The following is a 12996-nucleotide window of genomic DNA, read 5'->3' as shown; positions in this document are numbered from 1 at the left end:
GTACATTCAAACTTTTTCAATTATCTAAAAGAAAGATCAGTATATTTTTGTAACGATCTCGCCGTTATATTTCAACAATTATCACAATAACAAATGACAAAAGGGACTTGGCAATGGAGACAAAAAATAACACATGTCTAGTGCCCAGTCTGGACATTACAATATTTATTGGGGTCTCAAGTATAAATAAATACATTTGATTAAATATCACATTTTAATTTGAATTCCTCGTATGTCAAGAAGGAAATTCCTGTTTGTTCCTCAAAATTCCTGGTGGTCCGTCTGTGTGTTCGCACAGTCCTAGCTTTTTGGACAACAAACAACTCGTCTTGGGGTTCCCCCATCTGCCCTTAAAGTACAACCATTTGGGCAAATCGTCGTGTCCTAAAACAAACATTTGAAGATTGTCCCAGGTCTTCCACGGCACGCCGTATCCGCATTTATCCGTCAAATAAGGTATTTTTAGATATTCGTGTTCGCCAGCAACCGGCCACAATCCGTGCGATCCTTCAGCAGCAAATAACACTGGATGCCCGCTCTGCATTCGCACAATCGGAGGCAGTTTAGGTTTCTGTACTCTTTTGCTCCTCCTTTGCGGATTGAGTTTGAAATGTCGGTGATTCCAATCGAAATTGTAATAGCCGCCGGTGTCGTGTATGGCCACGTACATTTCGGAAGGATACGGTTTACCCTTGAAGGACAAAGTCATGTGTTCCCAGTCGCCGACGTGGGAACCTATTGTTTTGCGTCGGCCGAAACACCTGCCGAAAAACGTTAAAATTGGAACGTTGCCTGGAATTAATGTTAGGTCAAGCTTTTCGCATTAATTAACAAGTAGTTCTTCTAGCGATGAAAGTGTTGATTTACTTACCTATAAAACATATTTTTTTGCCTTGATTGTACGGGTAGAACGTCCAGTATGTTACCGAAAAAAATAATTTCGACTCGGTTTTTCTGTACAGAGTGCTCATGTCGTTTTGAATGGTGTTCGCGTCGCTCGAGCGGAACGAAATGTTGGGGGTGCACGGGGTTATTACAACGTAGGTAGGTACCGAGTGTATTTTGGGGTTATGGCCGTTCAAAAATGAAGAACTACTCTTTCTCAAACCATCTGGAAAAAATGGAACATAACGTATACTCTAACATTACGTAACAGGTATACCTATTTGATCCTTACCTAAATTATGTGTTGTGACTAGGAATAACGACTTGGTATTGATTTGAGGAAAATGCGTCTCATTGATCGATAACATTATCAATTTTCCATTCTGGTCAGCTAAATGTACATTTTGAAGAAAATAGTCCACGCTTGCTGGGTAGTGATTTTCGTCCGGTGACATCCATATCAGAGGTGCCCACTGGGTGACTAGTTCTTTAACTGAAAACAGTTCAGTTCGTTAGAAAGCATAACGTTTGCTGATCGTTTTAAATGTTGTTATTATGATGTAATGATACCGGAAATATGTAGGGCTTTTACTTTAGGAAAGTTAAAAAATATCTAGCTATTCAAAATTAAACTAAATATTTTCCAATTGGGGAGTTGTTGAATGGAACCAAAAAAATTTGTTATTTCAAGAATTTATGGCTAGTAAAAGTGAAACTGTAGTGGTCACCACGTACATACATAAATTCACTTGCTGATTTTCTTTTGGGCAAGGTACCCGGAAATGTCTACATATCCATTGGATGAATGTGTTTCTTATTCATAACGTGGTAACATAAAAGATTGATTGAAATGGCGTGTTATGTAAAACATTGATTAGGGTAACTTGGATATAATTAATCAACATAATTAACTTAAAGACTAATTGTGCGGACACCTATCCATACAATACATGATTTTACAGAAATTAAGGCTTTCAACGAGCCGATTAAATAATGCATTGTATTATGATTGTTTTTGTGTCCCTCGTTTGATTGCTTTCATTATTATTTTAATTAAAGTTACATTATTAACATCATATGGACTTCTAATTTGCCATTATCGTTGCCTACACTATTTATTCATGTAAACCGTTATTATGATAAATTTCGAGTAACATCAAAACAACACACACCTCATTTGCAGAACCCATTTATTTGATTTCACGTACGATTGCCAAACTGTTTTATCAATGATTTAGCGATTTATTAACGGTCATAGACATGCAAAGTCCGTCGGAAGTTGCACAAACTCCAATTTTTAAACTGAAGCGATACCTGTAGCGCGACATTCTGAATAATTAATTCCTTTCGTTACATAATTTAGGAGGAATAAATTTTATTCCGGCACTAAGCGGTCGATAACAACGTTAATAATTAAAAATCGACAAATACAAACAAATATTATTAAACCCGGACCGTTATTCGACTCGAAGTAGAAGAATCCAGTGCATCGGAACTGGACACTGGTCGTTCTGAATGTATTCACATAAAAAAAAAATCCGACCGTAAATGAGTGATTTAGTTTAGTGGCCGCTTTTCAAATAGACAAGAAAAACTTACTGTGTTTAAAATCGCTGATTTGAGGAGAAGTGTGCGTTGAAGCGATCAACAGTAATAACACCGCACCAACTTTGAGCATTGCAGCATTGCACCATGACTGTCGAGTACCTTGAGACGATTCCGTGGGATCAGGATACCTAAAAGTCTGATCGTCTATTCTATTTAATCGCTCAACTGTCAATACAACGGGTTCAAGCGGCAAGTACGAAGACCGGTACCATCACCGTCGGTGATGACCTACACAGAGCTGGTTCCAACCAGGTTATTGCTCACACCACTCCAACCAGCTGGAGGCTACGAGCTACTGGTCTTTGCAGCACTTCATTTTACGCTACTTCCGTTTACTACGATTGCAACGGCCATTCAGGAGTGGTTCGATTGGAAACGTATCATTTACGTAATTTAATAGCCAGTTCTTGGGAGGTACTTTAATTTGGTAGGGTAGCACGTGGTGCAAAAGTAGCTACCCATGTATTAATTTCATTTCTGCGTGATGTCAAGTGTTGCATGATACTTAAAGTAGGATTTAGGTAATTAATATTTGACAAAAATTCATATTTACTTTGTTTTACACATCCAACTTTCTAATTTGTTGGTCTATTAATATTTTAACAATAGCTCGTTTAGATTTATTTTCTTGTTAAATTTAGCACATTATTAGTTTCTTGGTGAAACGGATTTTAGATATTAAGTACAAATTAAGGTTGCTTCAGAAGTTTCAGGTCGAAGCAAACAATTTGATGAAAATTTGAAATCGTATTTAACGGTTTAGTGATTTATTTATTTATAAAACAGTAACACTAATATAATTTTTCTTCAAACGTCCGTAAATTATGACATTATCCTGCTGCATTGATAATGCTAAAGTGTCACTTCATTGTCATGGCATCTAACGAGCTGACGAGCGGCAGATAAAGTTATTATCTCCGCTGAGGGCGTCCGTGAAGTTATTATCTCCGCTGATGAGCGGCAGTAAAGTAAACTAGCTAAATCATTTGAAATTCCTACCTGGTTTCTTAACATGTCTTAAATAATTTGTTATGAAGGTTTGAAGAAAAAATAGTATATGTTATTCGGAGCAAAAATGAAGTTTTATGTGCTTTGGCTGGTTTGTCTGCCTCACTGCGTTCGACAGCCAATCTACCAGCCGCAGCACATAAAACTTCATTTTTGCTCCTCATAACATAATATACTATTTTATAACAGGTAGATATTAAAATGTTTATTTGTTTATGTATAATATTAATGAAATCTTCTAAGATATTAGCTACAAAAAATTCTTAAGAAAAATCGACTAAAGTTATGTAAATTAAACCGTTAAAAGCGAAATTTTTCACTTATTACATCCCAAGTGCAAAATTTTGTATCGGATGTTTATGGATGTTTGAGTTCATTAGCAAAAAATTTGCCGATATTAAAATTTTGCACGAGGGGTATACGGCTGATTATTTCCTGAATAGAATGAAAACAAACGTATTATTTCCAATCCTTTTTGTTCAAAATATTTTATTAAAAAAAAAAATCAGGTACCGAATTTTTTTTTATCCGATTCTTGCACAGTGTGCATTTTAGAGAAATTTTATCGGGTTATTTTTTGTTTTCTCGTTTTGATTGGTCAATATTTGTCACGCAATTGGTTGCTAGACACATGAAGGAAATAATCAATTAAAATATTTAAATGCAGCGGCTTTTTCGGTAAAAAAGTTTCACCCCCAATTTTATAACAGTTTAAAAATACTATAATAATAGTTATTTATGGTACTAGTGTGTTACAAGGCATATAAGTCACGCGAAAAAACAGGTAAACCACGAGTTGAAAACGAGTGGGTTAGCTTTTTAAAGTGATTTATAGCCGCTAACACACGCGTGCCATACTTAACTTTACCCAACACCTTCAGAATATCGTTGAAAAATGATGACATTGGTGACATTTTTATTTGACAAATTAATTTGATTTCGATTACCATTGCAAAAATTGTGTTTAGATCACTAGTGACTTATATGTCACTTTATTTGATTAAAATCACCATAGTTATTGTCCTATTATATATCTATGAGATGTTGGATAAACATATTTTAATTAACACAAGAATGCTGGAAGTGACGATGGTAATACTGTTATAAATTGTTTCAAATTGTTTCCATTTATTATTCTCTACATTGTTTTTGTTAAATGTTAAATGTAGGATAGTTTGACAATAATAATACAAAATATTTATTTTAGATGGAAGACAGAATTTAACTGGAACATAATAAAATGGTATCGATTGCTTAAAAGACGATAAACGGAAAGCGCTTTTCAACAAAGACATTAACGAATCATTTCCTTGGTATCTGCATTCACAAAGTAATGAAGCCGATACCTCATTAATTATTAATACCAAATAAAAAGTTATTTTATAAATGGAGTTTTATTAACTTGTTGTTCTACGAATATTCCGTGTCTTAAACAAACGCTGAATGTCTTAGACAAATCTTTGATCTAATATTAATTAGATATTATTCCTCAATTTAAAGGGTGGAATTTTTCTCGCATGATAAAAAATGGAAAAAGCCGACGTCTATATAAGTATAAACGGAATAACTAATTACCTTAATGGTTAAGTTGTTAGGCAACATTACCGCACCATAAAAAAACTATGGCAGGAATTGTTAAGCAAAGCTTTAGTGTTAATTTGCGAATAATGCGCGCTTTGGGCCTCTACCCCCCAAGAAAATATAAAAATCTGTACAAAGTGCTAGGATTCTTCATGTACAGCTTGTTCATGATTTGCATTGGGTTGTTAGGATTTCTCTATTTACTGCTCGACGAGAACATCGACATAGTGCAAATCGCCGATAATGCCTTTCTACTATCTGAAATGGCTTGTTACATCATCAAATTTTTCCCGTTTATTAACAACGGCGACGAAATAAAAAAATGCATCCACTACTTTGAATCGCCATTTTTCAGAGTTTCTTCGGACAAACAGAAACAAATAATCGAAAGCTGCAACAGCACCTGTCGCAGAATAAACACGATTTTTCTGATTTTTGTCACAGGCTCCGTCACAAGCTGGGCTGTTAAGCCGTTTTTCTGGAAACATTACCGACTTCCCGTTGATGTTTGGTTGCCGTTCGATGCCACCGCAACTCCTCAGATTTATTATCCCGTCTATTCGTTTCTTGTTTTAGGTATAATGAAATGCAATTTTTATTTTAAAGTTATAAATGTTTTCTAAACGTTAGGAGTGTCGTATGCAGCATATTGCAGTGGGGCTGTTGATCCCTTGATTGCCGGCCTGGCTTGTCAGGCCACTGGCCAGCTAGGAGTCCTTAAAGACAATCTGCAACATCTGAACGAATATGCGGATGAGGAAATGTCGAAAAAAACTAACATTCATTCCAATGAAAGAAGAATAAAGTCGAGGATCATTTACAATAAAATCAAACAATGTATCGACCATCACGATGCCATATTAGAGTAGTTAGGTAATATTTTGTACTGACTTGATATGTTAATCATTTAAATTACAGGTTCGTAAAAGTATATGAAAAAAGCTTTTCCTTGGCTGTTTTTAGTCAATTTTTAGGCAGTATATTCGTAATTTGTGTTTCTTGTCTTCAATTGAGCATGGTATGTGGTGATTTTTTTTACATTCGTCCTAGCATCTTTTAGAATACTAAAATATGTATTTTATTTCTGTACATTCTTTTAGGTGGATCCTTTGACATTTAATTTTCTGTCAATGGTAATTTATCTAATTACGATGCTTAGTGAAATTTTTCTCTACTGTTATTACGGTTCAACTTTAATTGACGAGGTTCTTTCTGTTATAAGTGTGCTTTCGTTTATTTTTAAAGTTGTTATTTTCAGAGTAATAGTCTAACAAATGCAATTTATATGGGCCAATGGTACGATTATGAAGAAAAGGCAAAAAAAAGTTTAATTATCTTAATGGAACGTTCAAAAAGACCTATGATTGTGACTGCTGGAAAAATTCTTGACTTGTCCTTAGTAACATTTACAACCGTAATCGTTTAAAAACGTTTAAGTAACATTAATAATAATATGTGTTTTAGATACTGAGAAGATCCTATTCACTGCTTGCGGTTTTAAAAAATTATTAAACAATGGTTACATTTACAAAGATGTAAACAAACCTCAAATAAAGCTAAAAGAGAAAAAAAGTTATATGTATAATTTAGTGACTTTTTTTGCAATATCTGCTTCAAACTTCACTTTTAGGCCATTTAATTTAAAATATACCTAGGTAATTACTTGAAATTTCACAAACTGTAGGTAGGTGTTTCACATTTGTAATGCACATGCAAAAATAAATTCTCACAAGTGTGTCAATTACATATTATTATTATTAAATTTAGAGCATCCAAGTGTAAAATTATTATAAAAAATCCTAGAACTGGTTCCATGAAACATTAAAAATATTCACAGTTCCACCACTGTTAAAAAGTATGTAGGTAGTTGTTTTTTAATCAATATTATGTGACTAAAGTGGGCATTTTTCACAGCATGATTCATTTTACAGATTGGAGAACTTTATTTCACACTTTAATACATTTGCACTTAATTAAATTGGTTATGCAAAAATAAAGAAAATACCAAATGAATTTCTAGTAAAATACTTGGCTTAGCAGTCCTCTATTTATCACGTTCACATGGTGACAGATTTTGATTCTTAACTGATTACTTAGGTACGGTCGCGATCAATAAATTTTGGACACTAGTGTCATCGTGTTGTCATACATTCTAAAACGACCTTTATGTATTAATAAACTTAATTTTGATTGTGTTAATTGTGAAAATGTGATTATCAGATTTACCGACAAAACATTCAATAAGTTTTAAAAAATCAGACAAATGGAACAGAACGTGGTTTTAATTAATAAAAAATAGAAAATAAATAAATAAAAACTATAAACTTAATATTTTGTCATTGCCCATATTGACAAATTGTAGATACATTTGACAATAATTTAAACGTGCACACTTCAAGATAGTGACAGCTTTTGACTCTCAGCTGATTACCTAAGTTAGGCAATGAGAGTAAAGAATGCATAGGTAATGCTGTATATTTTGTAGTTTTATTTATATGTAATTTATTTCGTAGTCATTTTATTTTACAGGAACAATGATGTTGCAAAAAATTATAGGTATAGCTAAACTATTATTTTGTATCGGGTGTTTGCGTAGTAGGCGTTGAAGAGTCGATTGTGAACGCACTATACATGTTACGGATCACGTATCAGCTGTTTAAATCTTACCTTTTACACTCTTCAACGCCTACTACGCGGTGAAATTTAAAAAAACACCCGATATTATTGTGCTGTGTTATTGTATTGTGTATAAAGCACTTTTTACGCTGTGCTCCTGCATGTAACCTTCCCATTTCTAAAAAAAAGGTGCCTTATACACATGTTGCATAAATATCTATTATTGAGAAAAATACTATACTTTTTTTTGTCACGAATAATTACTGAACTCGAAATAATTGAAGAAAAATTAATTCTTGGTTTTATTCATTTCCTATTGTGTAAAGAAATACTTATGCGCTGTTTGGAGGATTTTAATTATTATAGGAAAGATTCGTGCTTGCTTAGAATTGATTCCACAATAAGAATGAAACATAAAATCGTAAAAATAATTTTTTTTAAGTGCGCAATCACAGAATAGATTCATTTCTGATTGGTAGGGTTTACGGATCGAACGGGTTATTAAAATGTAACAGTTGCTACCAGGTTGCGCAGTGTACCTACATAATAATTATCATAGGAAAGGAAGATTGAATTAGAAATTAAGTTTGTTCAGGTATTGATGGTTGTTTCAGTTATTTTGGTGTTATTTTAATTTAGAAATAATGTTTATTTTTTAGGTAAATGATTACTGTAAAATATGAAAATATAGAAGTGATTAATTTAGTGTTTTGTTTTGAGCATTCAAAAGGCAAGAGTTTCATTATATAAAATATGTGTGGGAAGATGTTATGAGTTTTCAGTGAAATGGGATGAAGTGTTATGTTGGATTAATACTTTTAAGTTCTTCTATTGCAAATGGATGATTAAAACTCGAGTTAAAACTACATACATGTATATGAATAATAAATTAATAAAGTTAATGAATATAATATTAATAATAAACCGTAAAAAATACAAAATGTCTGTATTATTAAGTATTTTCAGGTTCGAATTACTTGCAGTGTTACATTTAAATCTAATTTGAATATTTGAATATTTTCTGCATCCTTAACGTGAATATACATATTTCTGCTTGTTTACTACATATAACAAATATTTCATTGGAGGACGTCTATAAAAACATAAAATATAAGTCTACTCGCAAGCACACTTTTTTATAAATGTTTCTATGGAAATGATCTAGAGGAGTAAGGTTACGTTTGTGACCGACGGACACCTTTGATTTATTATTGTTGCTAAACTACCAAGATAATCAGGTAATCACCTTTAACTCAGCAGCGTACTAGCAATTTTGACCAGATTTTCAAACATTTGTATCTCGAAAACGAAAAAACTTTTCTAAGAATTTTTTTTTGTCAATGACTTCTTCTCAGATTCACCCTGTATACAAGAAATTATAAAAAAACACATGCGGTTTGCAATCGATCATTGATAAATGTAGGATTTGCGGAACTGAAGGGGAAACAATTGAACATATCATTTCTTCTTGCACCGTTTTGGCTCAAAGCGAATATAAGGAACGTCATGATATATTCGCTAAAATTACACACATGAATTTAGTTGTTAAATTCAATTTATTAAAGGATACACAACCACATTATAGTTATAAACCAGAAAGTTGTTTGGAAAATGACAATTACAAATTATATTTTGATCGAACAGTTTTAATTGACATTCATGTTAAGCATAACAGACCAGATATTATTATTTTAAATAAACAACAAAAGCAAGCATGTCTTTTAGATATAGCTGTTCCAAATTCACATAATACAGTGTTTGCGCAATGGGATTTTCCCTTACATTATAAAAATAAACGTTATGTTCCTCCAATAAAATTTGTAGAAAATCAAAATAACCTAGGAAACACTAGTGTAACGCACGGTATGACTTTATACCGTAAGGGAAAATGCCTTGGCGCAAACTCACTATTATAACACAAAAATTAATAAATATTTAGAGCTCTCCGTTGCTATGAGAAATCTTTGGTGTTTAGAAAAAAATTCGATTTTACCACTTATAATTTCAGCAACGGGAATAGTACCGCAATCTCTTTTTAAAAATTTAAAAATTCTGGATTTAGGCAACACATTGGTAGTTGAAATTCAAAAAGGTATATTATTATACTCATGTCATATCGTGAGGAAGATCCTTAACATTGACACAGAACATAATATAAAAACACAACACAGTCAAAATGTGGAGGCGAGACGCCGGTAATTATGTTGATTAGCACTGCACTATTACTTGATAGTAATATCCGTAATAGTGTATGTACTCCGGCAAAATTGCCGTTCCGCCGGGTGGAGGTGGGATACGAAAAACTATAAATTATTGCTAGTTAATTATAATTGCGTCCATAGAAATCGAGCGTCCAACATGAAGCGGGTGAATTTAAAAGATGCATTTAGTGGTAAAGAAAAAATCTACCTCTTTAACAGCAACTTAAACTTAAGAAAATTGTTGATGATCTGTTTTTATTATTTTTGTGAGTAGAGGATTCAACCATATAATTATATTATTAACACGGAAAAATAGTTCGTGAAATTAGGTGATATATTCCCAAAAATCAAACTGCATATTTTGTTTTTGTTAAAATAGTATATATAGTATTATATTATAAGTGATAGAAATGCATCATTATACAAGAGTGAGAATTTTGACCGTCGAGTGCGCTTGCGCACGAGTGGGACACTTCTCACGAGTTTCATAATGGCATTTCGATCACGTATGATATACGACGTTTTATCTTACAGGTGCAACTATTGCAAAAATCCAAGAAATGCAGTTTCATTCAAGTAAAATGACAGCTGCCAAATTTAGTCACTTGTGAGTGATTTATGTCAAGTTAAATGGCAACTGTCAAATTAACTCACTAGTGAGTACTTTATCTCACTTGTGATTAAAATTTGACTTCTGTCACCGAAAACAATGGTCTAAAGTAGCTCAAAAACTCCACCTGTAAGATAAAATATTTTGCTCATTCGAAACAGCTCTTTATGTAGGTATGTATGTATATACGTAAAAGAGATTTTAAAGATGAAAAACAATTTAAAAGGTCAGAAGATTTATTTACAGTGTTATACCGGGTGACTGACGAAAAATCTTTGATGCTGCATCTTGCTTATTTTTTGAATGAAATAATTTTGAAAACACTTCAAATGCGAACTAAATTAATATTTTTTCTTGCGTCCAATTTTTGTCAGATGAACATCAACTTGTTTTTTAAATGGCACTGTATATTCTTTTTATTCAATATTACAGAGATTTAATGTAAAAAATGTAAAAATCAAGTGATCAAAGTAAACAAGAGAAAAGTTTATTCTAAATAATCGAAATGACTAAGTGAGCTTTGGATATTTGTCAGTCACGCGATTTGTCAAAACAGGTATATGCAACCAAAGATACAGAGCATCTAAATGTCTGAACCTCAAATAGATTTGGACATACGTCCAAAATCTCAAAGGCTTCTTGATCTAAATAATTGTTGATCGCATGGTATAATTAAAAAAATCAAATCGCTGTTGGATAAAGAATTCAAAAACCTTTCAAGTGAAGAATCCAAAAATGAAATCAAATTGAGTAGGTTCTATTTAAAAAAAAAAACGTATCGTTAGTGTTTTTATAATATTGAAACACCTGTACACATATACACTGCGTTTTTTATTTCGCTGACAATATAATTCATGTATCACGTGATCATGAATGATCCAATGAAAACGCGTAAAAGTCCTTAGTTGCATGGCTATCACAGCGATTATAAAAAACAAAACAAAAATTTTCTTATTTACTTTCGTCGTTACGATTTTTGATTGAAATAAATTTGTCAATTTGACAAATAAATGAATAATTTTGTATTTCATTTATTATATTGTCTCATCGAATATAACACGGGGTATGATTAATCATCGATGATATTAAATTCGTGAAATTGAAGCAGGACATTTCACTCGTCCTTCGGACTCGTGAAATCTCCAGCACAATTTCACTCATAATATCATCGATAATAATCATACCACTTGTTATATTATAGCTGAACATACAATGTAAAATGGCTATGTTCAGTTCTAAAATGGACATATACAGGGTGACTGACGAAAAACCTTTGACGCTGTAGCTTACTTATTTTTTATGCGATTTGAATAAATGATACATCAAATGAAATAGTTTGAAAAACACTTCATTATTATCCTATTCGATATTTTTTTCGACATCTATTTTTTGACAGACGATAGCCAACTTTTTTTTTTCAAATTACACTCTATATATTTTTTTATTCGTTCTTATAAAGAATCTTCTTCTAAATATTCGTACATTAAAAGAAAAAACAAAAAATGTATTTTAATTGAAAAAAATTGAAAATTAAAAATCAAGCAATCAAATTTGTAAACAATACAAAATCTATTCTGGTTGCTCAAAATTTCCTCAATGCTGTTGCAGACACTGTCGATACCTTCTAGAAATGCCCACTTTTGCATTCAGTAAAAAATTTTGGGGTTTTTCTTGACATACTCGCACTACTCTTTTTTTTTAACTCTTTTTGGGTATCTGGTGGGGTCAAATAAACATTGTCTAGAAAGTTTCCAATGAATATAAAGAAATCCAATGGATTCAAATCTGGGGATCTAGCGGGCCATCGAATAGCTCCATGAACACCCATTCATCGTTCACCAACATAATTTAAATGATTTAAAAATACAAAATTCATGCGTGCCTTATGTGGTATGGCGCCGTCCTGATGAAACACGACTCTATTCAACACTGCTAATGGTATCTCATCCAGAAAGTTGCTTATTTCGTTTGATAATAAATAATATGATATTTTGTTTGATTGAGACTGCTATCAATAAAAAAGGGATCCATTAGTCCATTCTATCTACAAAAATGCCACATCACACGTTAACACTAAATCGTCTTTGGAAATTTTCTTCCACAGCAACATTAATATTATTATTATCATCAAACTGTTTTGACAAATGAATATTCAGAGTTAACTTAGACATTTCGAGCATTTAGAACAAACTTCTCTCTTGTTTATTTTGGTCACTTGATTTTTAAATTTTGTACATTTACTCTTTAATTGCTTGACTTTTGTTTAATGAATGGGTATAGTTCTTTGCATTTTTATATTCAGAAGACGAATCTCTACAACACTGAATACAAAAAAATGTACCGTGCTATTTGAAAAAAAAAAGCTGATGTTCATCTGTCAAAAACTGGACGGAAGATTTTTTTTTAATTAGTTGGTAATGAAGTGTTTTTAAACTTATTTCATTTGATGTGTCACTTATTCAAATCGGATAAAAAATAAGCAAGTAC

General features: G+C 32.3%; 1 protein-coding gene and 1 long non-coding RNA gene across 2 annotated transcripts in view; both read right to left on the bottom strand.

The window, feature by feature from the left end:
• Positions 1-12996, bottom strand: part of LOC138134777 (uncharacterized) — a 167004-nt gene that overhangs the window by 125164 nt on the left and 28844 nt on the right. The gene's annotated exons all lie outside the window — the stretch shown is intronic.
• Positions 139-2843, bottom strand: LOC138134772 (uncharacterized). Its single transcript, XM_069053258.1, has 4 exons — positions 2485-2843; positions 1178-1378; positions 872-1111; positions 139-792 (listed from the first exon to the last, which is right to left on the bottom strand). Exons 1-4 carry the CDS (start codon positions 2561-2563, stop codon positions 236-238), a joined length of 1077 nt encoding a protein of 358 aa, XP_068909359.1. The 5' UTR covers positions 2564-2843; the 3' UTR covers positions 139-235.

The sequence above is a fragment of the Tenebrio molitor genome, chromosome 7 (assembly GCF_963966145.1).
Source record: "Tenebrio molitor chromosome 7, icTenMoli1.1, whole genome shotgun sequence".
In the NCBI taxonomy this organism is placed as follows: Eukaryota; Metazoa; Arthropoda; class Insecta; order Coleoptera; family Tenebrionidae; genus Tenebrio; species Tenebrio molitor.
Note: the sequence above shows the minus strand (reverse complement) of the source record. Positions and strands in the feature narration are given on the sequence as shown.